This window comes from Corvus cornix, chromosome 28 (assembly GCF_000738735.6).
Source record: "Corvus cornix cornix isolate S_Up_H32 chromosome 28, ASM73873v5, whole genome shotgun sequence".
In the NCBI taxonomy this organism is placed as follows: domain Eukaryota; kingdom Metazoa; phylum Chordata; class Aves; order Passeriformes; family Corvidae; genus Corvus; species Corvus cornix.
The window spans coordinates 3,043,037-3,064,834 of NC_046356.1; the positions used below are offsets into that span (position 1 = coordinate 3,043,037).

General features: G+C 64.2%; 1 protein-coding gene across 1 annotated transcript; it reads left to right on the forward strand.

Annotated features, from left to right (window-relative positions):
- The first annotated feature begins 162 nt into the window (after positions 1-162).
- ARID3A (AT-rich interaction domain 3A) lies at positions 163-18,677 on the forward strand. Its single transcript, XM_039566327.1, is given in 14 exon segments — positions 163-246; positions 2,631-3,187; positions 3,190-3,310; positions 3,313-3,577; positions 4,118-4,308; positions 4,311-4,432; positions 15,669-15,741; positions 16,850-17,033; positions 17,219-17,432; positions 17,434-17,467; positions 17,782-18,078; positions 18,157-18,243; positions 18,372-18,541; positions 18,543-18,677. Coding segments are annotated over 13 exon segments (1,830 nt in total). The 5' UTR covers positions 163-246; positions 2,631-3,151; the 3' UTR covers positions 18,579-18,677.
- The last annotated feature ends 3,121 nt before the right edge of the window (positions 18,678-21,798 follow it).

The window sequence follows — 21,798 nt, forward strand, 5'->3', positions numbered from 1 at the left end:
ACGGGCCAATGGCGGCCCGGGGCGGGGAGGGGCGGGGCGCTCCGGGCGCGGCGGGCCAATGGCGGGGCGGGGCGGGGCCGCGCGGGGCGGGGCCGGGTCCCGCCGCCCGCCCGCCGCCCGCCCGCCCGCGGGGAGAGCAGCGCCGCGGGCCCCGCGCGCACCGGCCCCGCGCGCACCGGCCCCGCCGAGCCCGACCCCGGGCGGCCGCGGCTGCTATGCGGCTTCGCGGCGCACGGCCTGCACCGGGTAAGGGGAACGCGCCGCCGCACCGCTCCCGCGGATGGGATCGGCACCGAGACCGGGACCCCGGCCGCGGCCGGGACCGGGAGTCGGGGACTGGGCGGGACCGGGGCCGGGACCGGGGACCAGAGCCCAGGACCGGCCGCCTCTCCGAGGTGGGCTGGGCCCTCCACTGCCGGTGCTGGGCGGGAGCGCGGCGCCCCCTCCCCCGCGGGGCCGGTTATCGGCCGCCTCCCCACGCGGGGCTGGGGTTCCTCCCCCGCGGCCGTTCCCGGCCTGGACTCTCCGTTCTCCCCGGGCGCTGCTGTCCGGGCCGGGCAGAACCCCGTGGCCCCGCCCTGTGCCCCCCCCCAGGCCCTCGGTCTCCCGGGGTCCGGACGGCGGAGGAGCCGGGCCGGGCCGATCCGGGCTCGCCTCTCCGTGTCGGGGGCGCCCGTTTCCCCCCGTTCGTGGGGCCAGGGCCCATCCGGGCCCCGCCGCCTCCGTGCCCGGTCCTTCTGAGGGCCGCCGGTGCCACGTGCCGCCGGGAGCGGGGCCGGGCTCAGTTTCGGGGACGGGACTCTTGTCCGCCCGGGGCTCCCTCCCGCGGCGTCCCCAGCTCCGTCCGTCCCCGGGAACGGCACCCACTGGGCCCGGCCTCCCTGTCCTCCTCCTCCTTTTCCCCACTCAGCCTCCACGAGAGCCCCGGAGCCCTTCCCGGCAGTGTCGGGAGCCCGCCTGGGGGTGTCCGGCAGCGGCCAGCCCATCCCCGGTGTCGGTGGCACAAAGGCCCGTCCGTCACACCCCCGGCTGCCTATTTTTAGCCGCTGTCGCTCCCGAGCACCTGCCCCGGGGACGCGGGTGACGCCGCCCCGAATCCCTCGCGGGACCCCCGTCACCGCCCCACGGCAGGGACGCACCGGGCCCCGTGGCCCCGAGCGGCCGGAGGGACAAAGGGGCACGGCTCAAGGTCACCGTGGCCGCCGGGCCGGGGTGCCAAGGGGCCCTGGCTGTGGCCTCACCACTCCGGCTTCCCTGCGGAGAAGTGGCAGCGTGGCTCCGGCGCGGCCACGGCCCGCGGTGCTCGAGGAGGCAGCTCCACACCTGGTGCTGGCACCGAGTCACTCGGGGAGTCGTGGCCAGGCAGAGCCACAGCGGCAGCGAGGAGCACGTGCCCGGGTCGGTCTCGCTCCGGTTCGCTCGTGGATGGCGCAGGGGACGGGATTCAGGTGCGGTGCGGGGCAGGAGCGCGGCCACGGCTGGTGAGCGGCTGCTCCGGGGCGGGGAGTGTCCCTGCTCCGACCTCCCTCCGTGCGGGCGAGACGGAGATGATCAGAGTAGAGGAGAGGAAACTGAGGCACGGGCAGTGCTGGCCCACTTGTGCCGCGCCTCTGCTGGCTCTCCGGTGGAGGCGGTGGCTACTGAGATGCAGCCGCGGCAAGGCGTGGGGGAAGCGGCTCCCGCCCGATCGTCCGCGGCCCCGGCCCACACTGGTAGCAGGTTCCTCTTTCCAGAATGCGCGGGATCGTGGCGTAGCTGCCGGCCCCTGCGCACCACCGGCTGTCCCTGGCCCCGCAGCCCCTGGGTCCGGCCCCCGGGTCAGTCCCCGGGAGGGTCTGGCGGTGTGCGCGCTGCACGGGCCCCCGGGCAGCTGAAACGGGGTTTGCCCGTATACGGCACGGCCGCGGTGCTGCGGTGAGCTCCCTCCCTGCCCTCAGCGCAGGAGAGGTCACAACTGAGAACTGGCTGGCCACAGGGGCTGCTGGCCACACCGGGGCTCGGGGAGCTCAGTGCTAAGGGGGTCCAGACCAGGGTGCTGGGGCGTGGGGGTTCCGTAGGGCCCAGCTGTAATGTGCTGATCTCTCCGGTGTTTTCCAGTGGGGCAAAGCAGAGCTGCTCACAGCCTCACGTTGCCTCAGAGGGCCCCCGGCCCCCAGGGAAGGGGAGCAGGGGAGCAGGGGGGCTTTTGCGGGCGGTTGGCAGAGCCTGTTTGCCAGGGTTTCAAGGCTCTGCCTGCCCATCCCCTGGGATCTGCCCCGGGGCACTTTGGGGCCCCTCCACTGTGCAGTGCAGACCCCAGTGGTGCCCACGCCCCAGTGCCTTCACGATGAGCCCAGTGCTCCCCACGTGGTGTGCCCCTGGTGGGGATGGCCTTGTCCCCTGCGGGGGACCCGGTGGGCGTCTCTCTCCAAAGCCTGTTATCTGCGGGCGCGGGTCCACCGGTATCCGCTGCCTGCAGGGCCGGGCAAGGCTATCGGGTCCGGCAGGCCCCTTCCCCCTCCAGCAGCAGGCCCGGCCGTCCTATCTCATTAGCTCGAGATTAATGAGGCTCCTGCACTGTCTTTAACTCCTTCTTGCTCGCCGGCTCCTGCCCACAGCTCCGCTGACCCTCTGCTCTACTTGTCCCACAGGTTTGCGCCAACACCTGCCGGACACCGACCCGGCTGAGGATTAGGGACACCAGCCGTGAGCAGGAGACCCTGAGGCTGTCGCCCCCAGAAAGTGCCAGGTCTGCAAGGGAAGGGGTGATGTGCCGTGCTGCAGTTGCTGCCTGCTGAGCCTGAGGAGGAGTTTTGGAGCCTGCCCGGGACACTCTCCCCGACAACGGCAGCACCCCAATCCCAACGGGCAGCACCGAGCCTGCAACACGCCGCAGCCCTCAAGCAAAGGAGACATCGGGCCAAGCCTGAGAGGGGTCAAGGGGCGCGTCCTCGTTTCCTGGCCCAGTGTCAAAATCCTGCCCTAACACCCCGACGGCGCTGCCCCCACCCCCCTGGCAGCCCCCTCTAGGGCTGCCCCCCCCGGCACTGCCCAGCTTTGGCCCCCAGCCCCGCTGGAGCGCGGCAGCCTGCCGGGCGCTGCCCCCCGGGCACTGCCCCCTGGGTGCATCGCCCCCCGCCCCCCCGGGGATCCCCCGCCTGCCGGCAGAGCCATGAAGCTGCAGGCGGTGATGGAGAACCTGCAGCGGGCAGCAGCGCGCACGGGCTGCAGCAGGCACTGGAAGCGCGGCAGCAGGAGCAGCAGCAGCAGCCGCTGCGCTCCACGTCCCCCCCAGCGCAGCCCTCGCAGCCTCCAGGGCAGCCCCCTGTCAGCACCCAGCACGGGGCCGTGGGCAGGATCCGGCCCCAGCGCCTGCGGAGGAGGGAGCGGAGCCTGAGAGCGCGCACATCCAGCGGGCACAGATGGCCGCCCTGGCTGCCATGCGGGCGGCCGCCGCTGGCCTCAGCCACTCGCCCAGCCCGGGGCTGTCGGACGAGAGCCAGGCCTCTGAGGAGGAGGAAGAGGAGGAGCGCGGCGAGGAGGAGGAAGATGGCGGGTACCAGCAGGAGATGGGCTCTGAGGAGGAGGAGGAGGACCTGTGAGTGTACTCAGGCAGCTCTCATGGGTTTGGGGAAAGGGCAGGGAAGTGGCACAGCACTGGTGGGTTTGGGCACAGCGTGCTGGGGAGGCTGCGGGGATCCTGCAGCTTGGGGCAGGTTGTGGGTTAGAGCCACCGGGATATTCCAGAGCAGGAGGTGCTGAGAGCAGCGGCTCGGCTCTGTGGCCGTGATTCCTCGTGCTGGGCTGGCACGACATCCCATCTCTGCCCAGGAGCTGCGTGGGGCTGTGACAGAGGACGCCGGGCTGGCGTTAAATTATGCAGGACCCTCAGCTGCCTCCAGCATACATCCTCCCAGGGCAGGGCCCGGCCAGGAGCCATCTGGCAGAGCTCCGTGGCGGAGCTGCTCCTGGGATGCCAGGGCCAGCCAGGCCCCGCAGAGCTGCCCCTGCCAATGGGCTGTACCGGGGTTCCGCTGTGTGCTGGGTGTGTGGTCCCAGCCCCACAGCTGGGGAGGGGAGAGGGATGGACCTTGGGAACCAGCATGGAACCAAACCTCTCCTCTCCCCCTGGTTCCAGAAAGGGCAAATGGGATGAAGATGACTTCGAAGAGGACCTGGGTGAGGAGGAAGAGGAAGAAGAAGAGGAGGAGGAAGAGGAAGACTATGAGGAAGAAGAAGACATGGGAGAGGAAGGGCTCAGCTCAGCAGAGGCGGTGCGGGCGGGCGCGGGATCCCTGCTGCTCCGCAAGCCCCCAGCGCCCCAGCACTACCGGGGGAGCCACCACGGCTGCCGGGGGGACAGGAGCGGCTGCCCCCGGGCCTGGGCCCCGCGCAGCCCCCGCCGCCGGCACCTGACCATGGCGACTGGACCTACGAGGAGCAGTTCAAGCAGGTATGTGCCCACTGAGACATGCGTATCCCTGCCGTACCATCCCTCTCCCTGCTCCTGTGCCTCCGTGTGTCCTCGCGAGTGTGGGGAGGTGCCTCTGGCAGTGCCGCCTCCGGCAGTGTTCTCCTCAGATCCGGCTGCTGTTGTCATTAGGAATGCGTGGGATTTCTCTGGGGTTTTAGTGCTGGGCTCAGTCTTGCCCCCTCCCTGGTTGGGTGGCTCTGAGTGGATCCTGTGTCCGGGTTGTTCCAGCACATGCAGACAGTGCAATGGGGTTTGCTGCAGGGAGCTGGGAGGATTCTTGCTGAAAATTATGAAAAAATCGCCCCCAACTTGAAAATCTGACAGGATTCTTGGTTTTCCTCTTCTCCACCTCCCCAAGCCATTTTCCACAGGGACCTGTCTGTGTCCCGTCACCGTCACTGCAGGGGTGATGCCTGGCAGGATAACTCTGGCCCCGTGAATGCTTGGTGAGGGGCAGAGCTGCCCCCCTGCCACTGCCAAAACGCCACTGAAGAGTGAAAGCACCTGGCTGCCCCCTTCATTGCCTTCCCCAGGCAACAAGGCCAGCACGTTCCCACTCTCCCGGCGCCAGAGCTGGCTGCGCTGCGCTCTCACTAACAGAAGAAAACGTGCTGGAGCCGGGGCTCCCCAGGGGCCGCCCGGCACCTTTGATGTGTGCTTAAATACATCGGAGTTTGGGGCTGGGGGAAGGGGCAGGACCAGCAGCAGCAGATGGGACCCAGATGGAGCGGCCGGGGCATGGTGGCCTTTCAGGAGGGATGCGACCACCTCTGCCCCTTCGCCTTCAGGAGGCTGTCACATCCCTTCCGAAATGGGGGAAGGGGCTGCTGGGATCTGCCAGCACATCTGGATGTGGGCAGGCTCAGAACAGGGCTGGCAGAGGGAGCACCAGCAAGCATGGAATGTGTGGCTGTCCTCCTGGCACTGCCCAGCTGCGGGGATGGAGGGATGCTCCTGCCCAGCCGTGGGGACAATGTGGTGCTCCTCTCCAGCTGTGGGGATGGAGGGATGCTCCTGCCCAGCTGTGGAGATGGTGTTATGCTTCTGTCCAGCTGTGGGGATGATGTTGTGCTCCTGCCCAGCTGTGGGGATAGTAGGATGCTTCCACCTGGCTGCGCGATAGAGGGATGCTCCTGCCCCGCGCATCCCTTGTGCTGCTGCACCCATGACGCCTTCTCTTCTTGTGGTTTCTCTCTCTCTCATGCTTCCTGCTGCCGGGGAGCGAGGGGCCAGGGCCCTGAGCTTGTAGCTGTGAAAAGGCTTTTCAATACCGCAGCTCTGATCTTCCTGTTTGTCAGTGTGTCAGTGCCCTAGTCCAGGCTGTAGCCTCTGCCAGGTCCCAGCATTTCCCCTGCCCCCCAAGCTGTGCTGGCAAAATGGGTTGAGCACCCCCTCTCCCTCCATGTCGCTTCCTGGGGTCGCCGGGAAGAGCCTGGCACGGTGGTGAATCATGGAAGCAGCCAGAGGGGGTTGGAAAGCCTCCGTGGGCGGAGGAGCGGAGGCGACGCGCCGGGCCCGGAGAGGCTTTCCCCGGCACGTCAGCCCGCACGACCGCGCTTGGATCGCGGCCGCTGGACTGGGGCCAGGGGGTTGCTGGCGCAGCCGGTGCTGGCCGGGAGCTCCTCCTGGCCGGCCTCCAGCGCGTGCCGCCGGGCTCCATCCCAGCCAGCTGGCGCGGCCTGGGAAGGAGCAGCAGGAATGTAAACAGCGAGGGCAGCGCGGGGCAGAGGATGCCGTACCCCATCCCCGCTCCTCGCTGGGGCGGAGGCGCCTTAGGGGGAACCCCGGCAGCTCCAGGGTGCTGGAGCACAGCAGGATCCCTGCGTGAGTGAGCCAGCAGAGACGTGGTGCTGCGCGTGGCTGTGCCAGTGCCTGCTCTGTGAGGGACAGGCTCTTTTGGGGTTCCTTTCTATTTTTGCCAAGGAGCTCCTCAGCACTGGCAGCACTCCAGCTCCCCCACCAGCCCTGATGCTTCCCCTGGCTGTCCAGCTCTCCCTGCAGCTACCATTTGGATTCAGCTCCGGTTGTGGTGGTGCCGCCAGCATCCTTGGCCCGTGGGTCTCTCGAGGACACCGTCCTCACCGGGCAGTGCTGTCATCCAAGCCCCTGTGCCTGTCTCCACACCCAAACCCCCACAGCCGGGAGCTGTCCCCATCCTCCACTGCCAGGTTTTATTGACCCATCTGGGACAGATTCCTGTGAACTGGTGCTCGGCTGAGCCGTGGGGGGCCAGAGAGAGGAGGAGGGGGCCCAGTTCAAGGGAGGAGGAAGGGGAGGGCGTGAGGAAGAGTTATGGAGGTGAGGGAGGTTAGGGAGCCGGCGCGTGGCACCTCCCCATCCCCAGGGACGGCTACTGCACAGGCAGAGGTCAGCTCCGCCTGACCCGGGCGCTGCCGGCGCGGGCAGCAGAACAAAGGAGCCCCCAGCACAACACAGGACTCGGGGGCAGCGGCTGCCGAGGGCACCGTGGCTCCTCAGGGGGGGAAAAGGGGGCATTTTCTGGGTGGGAAGAGGCTCCCCACGGGAAATGGCTAAAATTCCAGCAAGCTTCCTGCCATTAGCAAGGAGCTGCTGGCGGTAAAACTGCTGAGCTCTGTACCCCAGCACTGTGGAGGCTCTGCTGCTGCTGCCCCCCAAGATCCCTCCTCTGATCTTTCTGTTTCATTATTGCTATTACTGTATCCCACTAATACCAGGAGTGGGAGCCCCTGGTGCGGTGGCAGCCGCTGGAGTTTCCGGCTTCTGCCCCTTTTGGAGTTTCCTGTGCTGCCGGTGCTCCCTCAGGCATGGGCACCCTGCACGCCGGTACCCCGTCCCACGTCACGGGAGCTCGAGGAATCCATCTCCCTGCGTTCACCCGGCTGCAGCAGCCACCGGGCTCCCTCTGGGGTTCTCCATTTTGGGTGCTCCCTTTTGGGGTGTCCCACTGTGGCTGCCTCAGGTTGATGTTTAACCCCCCCATTTCTGCTTCAGGAAGGATTTAAGAAGTCACCACAGTGCTGGTGGGAGGCTGTGCCAGCTGGGGGGTTTCGAGGGGTGCTGGTGCTTTAGTAGGGCAAGAGTTTTCTTGTCTTGGGGACATCTGAGCCGTGCCAGTGGCACATGGGCGCAGAAACCTCAGCCCTTATCTTGTGCGGTGCAGCACACCCCGAGATACGGCGTTTCAAAGTGCAGCGGTGGGGGAAAAATAAACCGAAAGCAACTCGGCAACCTCGGAAGGGCTGCGGGGGTGGGTGAAACTGGACCCCCCTCCTCCCAGACTGGCCCCACGCACATGGCTGGTGGAGCTGGGATTTTCCAGGAGGGTCTGGAGGAGCAGAGAGCCCATACCTCCTCTGAATCCCCAGGAGCTGATTAAGGCATGGGGGGATCCCCTCTGAACCCCTTTCTCCCGTGGATTATTCTCCTTTTCAAAGCCCAAAGCCAGCTGGGGGCGTGGGGCCAGAGCGGGGGCCCCGTGGCCTCTTAACGAGGGCGGGAGGGTCCATTTACTTTCTTTAAAATATTGATTAGAGCTTTATTGCATTAGCCAGCCGAGCGGATGAGCCGCCCCCGGGGAGGGCGAGGGGCCCCCTGCGCAGGGAAGGGGGACCCGAGTGTCATCACACGGCCGGGGGCCACCGTCCCCCACCCGGAGGCAGTTTGACTCCCAGATAATGGGGAGTGCCCTGGGGCCCCCGGTTGGGCGCTGCTCTGGCGGGGAGGTGATTGTGGTGCCTGGCCAGACCAGCAGCAGATAACGCAGACAAGAGGGGACCCGAGCAGGACAGGACTTTGAGAGCAGTGGGGGAGTCACCGGTGGACCCCTCCCAGGAACAGGGCTGCGTCCTTTCCCCTCAGCCCATGCTCAGCCATCGCCTCTCTCACCCCACACCACTGCCCAGCCTGCCAAGGGGTGCTCCCAGCCAGGGATCCAGCACAGTAATTGGCTCATAGTGCTCAGGGAGCATTCCCGGGGCTGTAATCCCACCAGATCCCTGGCCAGAGGTCAGGGACTTCTCGGCGAGAGCGGCTTAGCCTCCAAGTGCCTCCCCCAGCCAGACGCCTGGGTGCTCACAGGTGCTGGTCCCGGCATTTCGGCACCCATGAAGCCATTTCTCCCAGCAAGACCCAGGATGATTAACGAGGTCGAGGGACAGGGTGACACATCCTTCCTGCTCCAGGTGCCCAGCTGGACTGTGCTCCTGACACCCATTGTCTTGGGAGCTGGGCTGGCTCCCCACAGCCTGCTTGTGTCCCCCTAAAGCCCCAATTCCCCCCATGCTTTGACCCCCCCAGAGCCTCATTTCCCCCCACCCCTGGCCCTCCCAGAGTCCCACTCCCTCCACGCCCCAGCCCCCCGGGCTGACTCAAGGGCTGCGGAGGTGGCGGCCGCCTCCCCTCTCGGCACAGCTGAACTAACAGGGTTTATTTAAAAGGCAAAAAAAAAAGAAAAGACTGGCGCAGGGAGCGGGGCCTTTGTCAGCAGAGCCCCCTGCCCCCACCACGGCGTTGGGCAAGGGCAGCATTGCTCCATCGCCCTATTTCTGGCCCAAACCACAGAAGAAATGGTAGCTGGTCCCAGGGCCCAGCCGGACGTGCTGCAATCAGGGGCCAGGGCTGGGGGTGGTTTGGGGCCAGGGGGGCCCCCTGCTCCGAGCCCCTGGGGCAGCCAGACTGGGGGCTCAGGGTGGAGCTCCTGGACCAGCTCCTGACGTGCTCCCTGACCCTTCCCATCGGTCACTTAATCTGCCTGGGCCTGGGTTCCCGCTCTGGCTGGAGCTCGGGATAATCCACCCTGTGGCTGGGGCTGCTGGAGGCCAGGGCTCACCCCTGAGGAGGGTGTGGCCGTGTCAGTTCTGTGGCAACAGTCCTTTGGCAAAGGGCTTCCCTGTCCCCCCACAGCAGCTGGCTCAGGGTCTCACCCTGGTACAGGTGGCAGTGGGAGCACCCAGGCAGGTACAAGCCCTAAACTCCTTCAGCAAAGGGCTTCACCTCCTGCCTCCGTTTCCCCACCTGCCCACATCCACTGTGGAGCCTCCAACTTGGGCACCAGCGCTTGATTTTGGAGATTCCAGCACCTGGGACATGCTGTCCCACACTGCCACCTGCTCGGGTGCCACAGTGGGATGGGGTCTGTCACTCTGGTGCCACCACAGTGACCACCACCACCCCCCTCCCCTCAGTGCGAGGAAGCCATGAGGTTTCAGCGGTGCTGAAGCAGCTCAGCGGTGATGGTTCCCGGGGCTGACAGCCCACAGCTGGCTCCTGTCAACCCCATCTGCGGCTGCTGGACCCCTTCCAGCTCCTCCAGCAGCTCCACAGTGGTGTTCCCAGGGGTTCCATGCACCCTGGCCCCACCCGCAGGACCCCTGGGTGCGGACGGAGGGCAGAGGTGCAGGACCTCGCATTTCAGGAACAGATTTGCAATTAGCCAAATCCCAGCAGGCGGTGGAAGCCCCGGTGACTCATCTGCCGGGGCTTACCTCGATCCCCTTCTAAGACGATCATTTACATATGGTGGAATTTAAACCCCCGTCTTGGCTTCCCGGCCTCGCTGCTGCCACTGCTGACACCGCACCCGGGTCAGGTCCCGAATGAGGGTCTTGGCCCTCCAGCCCTCGGGGGCTTCACCCCAGCAGGCTTGGGAGTCACGCAGGAGGAATGACCCAAACTGGGGGCTCACCAGGTGCCCCAAGAGTTTTGAGTTGGCTGGCCACGTTTTCCCAGCTCCGTGCTGCGTGGCTCCGACTCAGCTGCCTCCCCTGGCTCTGCCCGGTGGCGGGAGCTGTGCTGGCCTGGTGTCCTTCCTTGGACGAGCTTTCTCAACAGCGCCTGACTCCGCTGGATTAATATTTGTACAAGGTCCGGTGTGATAGCAAGCATGTGTCAAGGGCATGCACCAGCACGCACACGGCAAGGGCTGGGAGAGCCACCGCTGCCGGCCCGGCTCCCATCTAGCCAGCGGCTTGGCCCAGCCAGGGGAGCAGCCCCAGCACCCCAGCTCCCCGTCCCGTGACCCCTCATCAGCCTGTGCCACACGTCCGCGTTCAGACACGGAACCAGTTTTGATTCCAGCGAGAGCCTGGCACGCTGCCGCCCAGCAGTGAACTGCCATTGGAAACGCCACGGCAGCAGGAATCTCTTCCTCCTCTGCGGGAAGGGAGCAAACAGCAGCGGCACAGCCGTCCCGGGAGCTGGTGTCAGTCGGGCCCGCGGCAGGGACACGGATCCTGGGAGCTGCCGGCTGGCTGGGCACAGCGGCCCGTGCCGCGGTGGGGAGGGCGGCCGACAGCACACGGACAATGGGGGGTCAGGGAGGTTAAACGGTGACTAATTCGCCCTTTCAGCGTCCCCTCCGCAGCTCGGGGACACCCGCCGTGCCGGGACACCCGCCGGGACACCCGCCGTGCCGTGACGCCGCCCGCGTACCCCCGGGGTCACCCGCATGACTCCTTCCTCCAGCCTGTGTGGGGAGGAGGTGGGCACCGGGGGAAGCCCGGCTGGTCTCAGGGGCCCCCAGATTTCCGGGCCGATGGCGGGGGATCGGGACTGGGTTTGTCACTGAACCACGAGAGCACCGATGGCTCCTTTGCCCACCGGGTCCCCCAGCCCGAGCGGGAGGTGCTGGTGCAAAGAGGCACCTGCGGTCGGGCCGTGTCCCCCACGGAGGGGACAATGCTGGGAACTGGTGTGAACAATGGTGCCGACGGGAAGCTCCCGGGCCCCCTCCCCAGCTGCCGCCGCGGAAGCGGCCCCCCAGCCCAGGCAGGAATCCCGCCGGGCCGGTCAGTGGAGTCACCGCCGGCCCTGGCCGTATGTGGGCGAGGCTCCCGCCAGCACATCCCCCACGAGCAAGGTGTTGGAGGATTTTGGGCAGGGGGCACACACGTCCCTGTCCCCAGCAGCCCCTTCCCACGGGGGACTGTGCCCTGGGGGGCTCGCAGGGGATTAGGGATGGGAACAGCCGGGGGTGACCCGTACCTAAGCCGAGTGCTTTATCTGCGTAGGAATCTGCTCCGGGGCTGGACGCTCCCTTTGCCCTTCACTGGGAGGGATTTGCCCCAGCAAACCCTGCACCCCACGCCGGGGAGGCCGTGCTTGGAGAGGGGCTGCTGCCTCGGGCACCCCCAGCCCTGAGTCAGCCATCGCCTTACGGGAAATCACGTCCCCAGCGCCTCCGAAACGCCGCAGCCCGGGGCCCTCGCCAATCCTTCGCTCTGGTTTTTACAAATGACTTTCTTTTTCTGAATAAGTGCCCTCTCCGACCCCACTGCGGGTCCTGGCATGCCAGAGGCCGGGGTCTGTGTATGGGCTGGGAGTGGGACGGGAAACGCGCCATAAATGTGTTTATTCTTCGTTAAAGAACTCGTTAGTGTGCGCGGGCTCTTCCCCAGCCCGGCGTGGCCCCTCGGCTGTCCGCGGGACAAAGGGATGCATCCCCGGGGGCTGCCAGAGGAAGGAAGGAAAGAAAAGGAGAGAAGTAGCCCCTCAGCCTGTCACCCCTGGCCCTGCTACCTGCTGAGACAGGGTGGGCTCTCCCCGCCGCTGCCTGCGTTGTGTTTTTTCCTTAAATACAGGAATTTGGGGGAGTTTAGCTCCTGGAAGGTGGAGGCTGACACCAGCCCCCCTCCCTGCTGCAGTGGCCCTTGGGTCTGTCCCCAGTCCCGGCTCACGTCACGGTGTGCACGTCCCAAACCGGTTTCGGAGAGAAGGAGGAAAACCGAGAGTGTTGCCACTTCCTGGCGATGGAAAAGAAACTTGAAAATTAATCCCCGAGGCCTGAAAACCCGGAACCGAGCGGGGGGGAAGGGGAGGTGTTTTTAACTCGGACGTGGGATGCAGGGACACAGATGCCTCATGGGGCAGACAAGGGAGAAGGGACTGCTGCCGAAGGGGAGATTTGCCTGGCACCAGCATGACCCCCGGCATTCCCGGAGCCTTGTGAAATGGCGCTTCTCCTCCTGCTTGTAATTGCCCCTCTTGCCCCAGCTCGGGAGGAGGTCGGACCCCCGGCACGCACCGCGCCCGTGCCGAGGGCTCTCCCGCATTCCTGGCATTGCCAAGGGGCCGCCTCCCGCCCGCCCTTTGAAAGCCAGCGGGTTGGGATTTTCCTGTAATCTGGTTTGAAACATTAATCCGGTCATCCACACCAAACGCCGGGCCGGCATCCTGCCGGGGCGCTGGGCCGGGGTCAGGGCCACCCGCCCACCGCCTGCCTAATTCCTCCTCCACTTAATTATAGATCTGCTGGCAACGGCCATCTGGCTCCGTGTCCTCAGCCGGCCGGGGGCCGGGGCCGAGGGGGCTGCACTGCAGCCAGGTGGGCCGGACACTGTGGCCAGAGCCAGCCGTGCCACTGGCATCGAGCATTCACCCTGGGGTGGGTCAGCACTGGGAGCACTGGGTGCATGGAGTCACATCCCCCCCCCAGCCCAGGGAACTCTCGGGGAGGTGGGGGCCATCTCCTGCCCCCTCCCCAGCCAGGCTGGGGTGGCTGTGCTGCAGCGTCCCCGGCACCGCACCCTGCCATGGGGACCCCACAGTAAGAGGATATTCCTGGGGCAGCTGCATTATGGATTAAGTTGTTTCCACCTCCCTAATTACGAAACATAAATGTATTGACTCAATGGTGCAGGGCGGCCTTGCCTGCAGCTCCTGCTCACCGGTACCTTTGCACCAAGCACCGAGACGCCGCGAGGAACCGGCTTTGAGCTGAGCAGAAACCAGGGCTGAGAGCAGGAGGCAGGGCACAGGCACGGGCAGGGCAGGGATCAGCACCAAGCAGGCACAAGACTCAGCACCTGCTGATTTCAGTGCAGCAGTGCCAGCAGCCGCCAGCCTGTGCCAAGCTCAGCTGCGTGCTGGGTTTCGCATGCTGCCGAAACCAGAACGTTTCTGTTCCTCAATTTGCATTTTGAGCCCCGCTGTCCCAGCTGTCCTGTGCTGCCGTTGGGGCTCATGGGGCGCCGGCTGCTTTGCCGTTGGCTGCCGATGGCGTCAATGCAAGGAAATCCTGCGAGGAGTCACTCGTCTCTGTCCCCTTCCGCGTCCTGCCTGTGCTCGGGGGCGAGGGGGAACAGGGGTGGTAAGGGAGGATTGGGGCAGCTCGGCAAATGCCACTCTGTCACACACCACAGTGCACACCAGGCATGTCCCGGCTATGGCTGGGCATGTCCTCACCTCACAGTGCTGCCGGATGAGCACCCTGGGCAGGTGCCCGTCACTGGCAGTTGGTTCTGCTGGCAGTGGCAGAGCTAAACCAGGGTTTGGGGGGTCCCATGGGGAGCGTCTTTCTCAGTTTGGCACTGCAGTGGTCAGTGAGCAGCTGCCAAGTGCAGCGAAGCTGTCGAAGTCTCACCAGTAACTTCCAGCAGCAGCTTGTGCAACATCCTTTGCCCGGCAGCCGTGGCAGGGGTGCTGGCAGGGCTGTGAGGTCACTGGGCAAGAACGGGGATCCCTCTGCCCGCCGTCCCTGGGGACCCCCGTGGCTTCATCCCAGTTGGGCAGGGGTGAGAGTGGCCACAGCCAGCTGAGCTTGGCATGGGACCACCGGGGCTGGTGGAAGGACGGTACACGGGGCAGCCGCCTGCTGCGGCCACTAATCCCCCGTCCTGACCGGCCACGCTCTCCTCAGCTGACGGTTCATTTTCTTTCATCCTCTTAAACGTGTCCATTCCCCTCGGGACTGAGCCCAGGGCGGGGATCACGGCCCCGAGGGTCTCGGCAGTGGATGAACCAGCATGTTTGGCGCTTCCCCAGGATGGTTCCGCACCCCGCAGGATCGGGCGCCGGGGAAGCCCTTTCTCTGTGTGCAGAGCCACTCAAGGAAACGGGGGAGGCTGGATTGGCGCTGGCCCAACATCCCTCAGCCAGCACGAGCAGCTGGTGCAGCTCAGCCCCAAAAAACTATGGTGGTGCTTCTGTGCCATGGCTCACTCCCCCCACACCACAGTCCCACTGTGGGCGCTGGGGTGGGAGGGGGGCTTTGAGGGTCTCTGCCGGTGGTGCTGGTGGTGCCGGTGGCTCCTGCCCTTCCCCTGGGGGTGTGCAAGGGGCTGGTCGAGCCTGCTGAGTTTCCCAGGGGAACTGGGGGGGTTTATGGCCCTGCTTATCATGCGGCCCCATTGATCCCTTTGATCGGTGCCGGCGGGCGAGTCCGGCCCTGCGGGATCCGGATCCTCCCTGCGGGGTGGCAGGAGGAGGGGGCTCAAGCCCCTCGAGTACATCCAGGACGATGCCCACCCATCCACCTGCCCACGGTCCTGGTGCCACAGGGCGTAGCCATGGAGGGAGTGGGCACATGGGTGACCCAGTGACCGGCAGCGGTGGCCCTGCAGTGCGTGCCTGGCATATTATGGGGGGGTATTTATAGGCCCCTCCCAGCCCCCCGGCCCCACTGGCAGTTGTTCAGAGTTGTCATTGAGAGAAGCGGAGCTGTGGCGGCCACCCCTGGGCAACGCCTGCCCCCACAGCCCCTGCTCCATCACCCTTCCCGGGATGGGGGGGGATTATCCACCAGCCTCCAGGCAGAAACGGTGCTGGGCTTCAGGAGAGGCCCGCTACGCCAATGGGGTGGTGCTGTGCCTCCGGGCGTGCCGGGCCGCATCCAAACTGGCAGATCCTGCACCATAAATCAGGCAGGAATGTGCCGGGGTGGGGGGTCCCGGCTGAAGATGCCCCAGCAGAGGTGGTGCTTGAGGTGCAGCGTGTCGGAGCCTGGCCCAGCTCTGCCTGTCCCGGTGCAGGACACGTCCTTGCAGTGCCATGGCACACAAGCTCATGCCAAGGCACCACGAGCTCATGCCAAGGCACACAAGGCACTGGCTCTCACCACCGGCTCCCGGCTGTGGCTCTCTGTGGCACCCTGAGCGTGGAGGAGGGACCATGCTGAAGCGCTGCTGTGCTGAGCAGGCAGTGGATGCTAAAAATAACCGGGATCAGCGTTCCCAGGAGGAGCCGGGGCCGAGCACGGTGTTGGCAGCCTGGGAGCCACTCCAGCTGTGATCCCAGCACCGGCATCCCGGAGCTGAGCTCCGAGCAGGGCAGGCAGGGAATGGCACAGCAGAGCTCAGGCGCAGGTCAGCCCAAGCCACAGGAACCCCCTGATCCCATGTAGGGACCCCCCGAGCCATTTGGTGTTCTGTGAGCCACAGGGCTGCTGCAGTGGAAGCCGGGGGTCTCAGGTGGGGGGACACACGGATTAAGGGGGTTTCTGAGCATCTCTCTTCTGCAGCTGTACGAGCTGGATGGTGACCCCAGGAGGAAGGAGTTCCTGGATGACCTCTTCAGTTTCATGCAGAAGCGAGGTGAGTCCCCAGCTGTGTGCCCACCTTGTGCCCCCTCGCCCACTCTGTGTCCCACCCTGCTCCACCACACCCACCTTGCACCCCCCACATCCCCCCCAGGGCCGGGGGCTCATTTCCTCGCCCCTCATTACTGCCCCGAGGTCACGGCTCCGGCTGAGCTGCTGGTTAATCTTTAACCCCTCGGCACAGCAGGGTCAAACCTGCTGGGCTGGATCCAGTGCCTGCGGCCCCCCCTCACCCCCCTGCCTGCACCCACCACACCCAGACCTGCAGCCCCTCCCCACAGGGTCCCACCACCAACAAAACACCCCTGGCTGTGCACCCCCTCTGCCCATGCCCTGGGTTATTGCAGAGTTCAAAGCCCCTCTCTGCACCCTCTCTCTGCCTGGGGAGAGGCCACGGTGGGGGGCCGGGGGTGGGAAGGGCTGAAAGCCAAGCGTGCTCCTGCTCGAGGGTCTGGTTCCCGCGTGGAAAACAGCGCTGGAAGTGCTGACACAGGGCTGGCTCCGGCCTTTGTCAGACGGCACTGGGAAGGCACGTGTGCCTGCGGGGGGGGGGGGCTGGGGCTGCTGGCTGGGTCCCCCAGGGTTCCCCTGGCTGTGTCCCCTGGCATCCCCCTGCCTGTGTCCCATGCAGTCCCCTCACCTGCATCCCCTGGGGTCACCCCACCTTCATCCCTTGGGGTCCCCCAGAGCACCCCCTCACCACAGGGTTGGGAGGGGAGGGACCCCCATGAGGGAGCAGGTGCTGCCAGCCCCCTCCCCATGCTGGAGGGATGAGCCTCCTGGCTCATGGGAGGCCGCCACAGCCGGGTTGTGCCGCCCCCGTTATAAATAACTCACGTTGCCCAGTGCCGGCTCAGCCCGAGGAACCGGCTCGGCCACGACAGGGCTGTGGCTGGAAACTGCGAGTTTCTGTTTCCTTTGTTCGGGGCTGATCTCAGCGGGAGGGCCCGGGGGGGGGAGGAAAGAAGGGGACAGTGGAAGGGGAGGGAGGGCAGGAGTCCCCCAGCCCCTCTACTGCCCCACAGGGGTCTCGGCAGCTGCGCCCCCACTTCGGGTAAGAAAGCAGCACCCCAGACCCGCTCTCTCCTCCCGCCGCTCCCCAGGGACCCCCGTGAACCGGATCCCCATCATGGCCAAGCAGGTGCTGGACCTGTACATGCTGTACACGCTGGTGACCGAGAAGGGGGGTCTGGTGGAGGTCATCAACAAGAAGCTGTGGCGGGAGATCACCAAGGGGCTGAGCCTGCCCACCTCCATCACCAGCGCGGCCTTCACCCTGCGCACCCAGTGAGCGGGGGCTCGGAGGGGAGGGGAGAGGGGCGAGCCCTCGGGGTCCCTCTGCCCTGTGCAGGGGACGGGGGCTCTGTGTGGGAGCGGTGGGGATGGGGGGAGCGATGGGGTGGCACACGGGAAGGGGTGCCCAGCCACTGCGTCACCCTCACCATCCCCGCCCGTGTCCCGTCCGGCCGCAGGTACATGAAGTACCTGTACCCCTACGAGTGTGAGAAGCGCGGGCTGAGCAACCCCAATGAGCTGCAGGCAGCCATCGACAGCAACCGGCGGGAGGGCCGGCGGCAGGGCTTCGGCGGCTCCCTCTTTGCCTACTCGCCCGGTGGCACCCACGGCCTCCTCTCCTCACCCAAGCTGCCAGTGCCGGCGCTGGGGCTGGCATCTGCCACCAACGGCGGGGGCCATCGCACCGGGCCAGAAGATCAAGAAAGGTAAAAGATGCTGTGGGGTCTGGGTGCTCCAGGGTTTGGCTGCTGCGGGGTCCAGCTGCCACAGGGTCTGGCCACAAGCTGAGCCCTCTCCTGGCACTGGGAATAAGGGGCAGAGCTGGGGGAAGTGGGCGGAGGGGTGATGCTCCTCTCCCCTCCTTGGGCTCCAGGGCTCAGCCCGGGGACCCTGATTCCAATCTCTGACCTTTGGAGGCACAGCAGGGCACCAAACTGTTGTGCCAGGGCCGGGGACACCCTGGGGTGGTGGTACCAACCTACCCCTGTGCCCCCATCCCTGACACCTGCTCCCCCGGCAGAGGAGGACTCTCCCATCCCCATCTCCATGCCCAGCCGGCTCCCGGTCTCGCTGGCCGGGCACCCGGTGGTGGCCGCGCAGGCAGCCGCGGTGCAGGTGGCGGCGGCCGCCCAGGCCGCGGCGCTGGAACAGCTGCGGGAGAAGCTGGAGTCGGGGGAGCCCCCGGAGAAGAAGCTGGCGCTGGTGACGGACGAGCAGCAGCGGCTGATGCAGCGGGCGCTGCAGCAGAACCTCCTGGCCATGACGGCCCAGCTGCCCATGAGCATCCGCATCAACAGCCAGGGCACACGCTCGCCAGGTCAGTGCCGGCCCCGGCCACCCGCCCCGGCCGAGCCCCTGGCCCCGGCAGGCTCCGTAACGCGGCTCTCCCCGGCAGAGAACCGCCCGGACGCCGCTGCCACCAGCAGCAACGGCACCAACAGCATCAGCATGTCCGTGGAGATCAACGGCATCGTCTACACAGGTGAGGGGCTCCCCCGGGCCCCACTGCCCTGGGTGGGGGCTGCTCCGGGTCACACTCCCACCTCCCTTCACCCCCTTCCATGGCATGGCCACGGCACCCCGCGGCTCAGCCCCTCGCTCTCTCCCCAGGTGTGCTGTTCGCTCAGACACCCGGCCCTTCCTCCTCCTCTTCCTCCTCCTCCTCCTCTGCCTACAGCAAAGGCAACGGCGGCAGCAGCCGGAGCAGCGGCAGCAGCGGGGTGGGGAGCGGCGGTGGCGGCGGTGGGAACGCGGCCCCCGCCCCGGCCGGCCTGGCCGTGCCCCCCCAGCTCTACCTCCAACAGCGCTTCGCCTTAACGCCCCAGAGCCTCGCAGCCCTCACAGCACCGGCGGCCGTGGGGGGACGGGGCCACCGGGGCCTTCTGGGGTCTCACCAGGGTCTTGCCCGAGGTCTTGCCAGGGTCTCTCTGGGTCTCAACAGGATTTCACCGGGATCTCACCAGGGTTTCACTGAGATCTCGCCAGGGTCTCACTGGAGTCTCACCAAGGGTCTCGCCCGAGGTCTTGCCAGGGTTTCTCCGGGGTCTCATCAGGGTCTCACTGGACTCTGCCCTTGTTCTCGTGTTGTTGGATTTTCTTTTTCCAGGCAGAAAAGCTTTAGCCCCGGGGGGTTTTGCCGGAGCCGCCGGCTGTCCGGCTGCGCCGCTCCGGGACCGTTTACCTCACTCACATCACACTTTGCACTGTACATTTATTATTATTATTATTATAATTATTATTATTTTTTAACTCGTGTTACCTCCAGACAGACGCACGGACGCCTGCCGACGCGAGCTCTAGCGAAACCCCCCCGGAATTCTAAAGGAAAAAAAAAAACCCAAAAATGCTAAAAAAAAAAAAATTGGAAATAGGGAGATATTTTATTCATTTCCATCCTTTTCCCTCCTTTGTTTTGGGAACTCCACTCTCTGCAGGATTTTAAGAGGTTGGTTTTGATTGTTTTGTTGTAAATAGCTTCTATTTTATTCTCTAAAAAGAAAAAAAAAAAGGAATCAAACTTTTAACATGCAAATGATATATATTAGTCTTCATCAGGGAAAATGGGAGCTTGGAAAAAAGTTGGAATCTCCTTTCTCCTCTCCTTATCGGTGGTTGGGTCCAGCTCTGCTCCTTCCCCCACCGGCAAATCCTAATTTTTATTCCTCCCCCTGCATAAAACTACTGTTTAAAGCCACTTTGGGCTTATTTCCTCCAAAAATAAGCAGGATCCAGAGGATGGGGATGCTCGGGGCTGCAGGACGCTCCGGAGCTCACGGAGAACCCGAAGGACCTGAGGATTTATTTGAAGCCTCACAATCTCCGTTTTCTTTTTTTTACCGTTCCCCACCCCTTCCCCCACCCCCCCCAAAAAAAAAATTCACCCACATCTGCGTGAGACACAATCCAACCCGATACCGAAACCCCCTCACCCCCCTCGGTATCTCCATTCTCAGGTTCCCACCTGGAGCACAGGGTTTTTCCCCCTTCCCCAGGTGCCCTGGGGGGGGGGTCCAGGCTGATGGGACCTCCCCCCCCCCCCCCCCAACCCCCTTTTTATTTTTAATTTCACTCGGGGAAGTGGCGATCTCAGGGGATTTGGGGTTTTTCCAGCTGGTTTTTGTTGTTTTCTGCCTTTTTTTTTTTCCCTGCTGGAATCCCCTTGGTGGCTCCGTGGGGTGGGGGGTCTTGGTGGCTTCATGGACCCTCGGGGAGGGGGTGGGGAGGGCCTGGGAGGGTCCGTCCAGCTCCTGCTGCTGTTGGGGTCCAACCCAGCTCCCCGTAAGGAGAAATTCCAAGGGGGAATTTTTATGCCCAGGGCGGGCTTAGATTTTCTTAGTGATTTTTTTTGCATTGTACAGTCACTATTTTGGGTTGTTTTGGGTTGTTTTAATTATTTTCCCTCCCCTCCTTTCCGTGCCCCTCCTCCCCCCCCTTTATTTTTGTTTTTGAGAGCGGGTGACTTTCCACTTTATTTTTCTTTTTTGCATATCGATTTAAAAATAATAAAAAAAGAGCCTAAATCAGTTTTTTCGGGGGAGGGTTTTGGAGAGAAAATTAAACTAAAGGAGCGGCCCCAGCTGCAGCCGCCGCCCTCCCCCCAGCGTTGCGTATCTTAACTCAGGTAAAAAAGGAAAATGAGAAAAGAAAAAAAACCACAAAAGACAAAAAAAAAGAAAAAAAAGGAATAAAAAAATAAACCACATTCTACCTCTGAGCGCGGCGGCCTCGGGCGCACCCGGGGCCCCGGTGAAAGATTTCAGTTTTGCAAAACATTCAGGTATTGAGACTTTTTGATTATTATTAAAAAAAAAAAAAAATTAAAAATTTAAAAAAAAAAAAGAGAAAATAAACTTAAAAAAAAACACTGAAAGTTTACATTTTATAATAACATTATTATACAGATTGTATTTAAACGTCAGAATATTTAAGACAATTGTAACCCTGTAAAGTGAAGAAATATTAAAAAAAAAAAAAAAAAAAAGGTTGTGGTTTTTGGGGTTTCTGGCTTTGGGGGGGGGGGGGGGGGGGCGGTGCCCAGGGGTGCTCACAGGTTGTCCATAGGATTTCCTTATTGGAGTATACCTGTGGGACTGTGGGGTGTCAATGGGTTTATGGGGTGTCCATGGAGTCCCCATAGGGCTGTGGGGTGTCCAAGGGCCCCCTCATAGCTGTGGGGTGCTCATGGGGTTCCCACAAAGCTATGGGGTGCCCATAGGATTGTGGGCTGTCCATGGAGTCCCTATAGGGCTGTGGGGTGTCCATGGGGTTCCCACGAAGCTATGGGGTGCCCATAGGATTGTGGGCTATCCATGGAGTCCCTGTGGGGCTGTGGGGTGTCCGTAGGATTGGGGAGTATCCAGGGGTACCCCTTAGGGTTGTGGGGTGCTCATGAGGTTCCCACGAAGCTATGGGGTGCCCATAGGACTGTGGGGTGTCCGTAGGATTGGGGAGCAGCCAGGGGTACCCTTAGGGTTGTGGGGTGCTCATGAGGTTCCCATGAAGCTATGGGGTGCCCATAGGACTGTGGGGTGTCCATGAAGTCCCTATAGGGCTGTGGGGTGTCCATAGGATTGGGGAGTATCCAGGGGTACCCCTTAGGGTTGTAGAGTGCTCATGGGGTTCCCACGAAGCTATGGGGTGCCCATAGGACTGTGGGGTGTCCATGGAGTCCCTATAGGGCTGTGGGGTGTCCATAGGATTGGGGAGCAGCTAGGGGTACCCTTAGGGTTGTGGGGTGCTCATGAGGTTCCCACGAAGCTCTGCGTGTCCACACGAAACTCTGGGGTGTCCACGGAGTCCCTATAGGGCTGTGGGGTGTCCACAGGGTTATGGGGTATCCACAGGGTGCCCATAAGGCTGTAGGGTGTCCCTGGGGTCTCCATGTGCCCACGCAGTGTCCCGGGTCACCCATCCAGCGCCGACCGGGGCGGGCCCTGCTGAGCTTCCTGCCGCGTGCGCAGCTGCCGCCCCGCGCGCCCGCGGCGGCGCCGCTGCTGATTGGTCGGCGCCGGACGGGGGAGGCGGCGCTCTGGGCCGC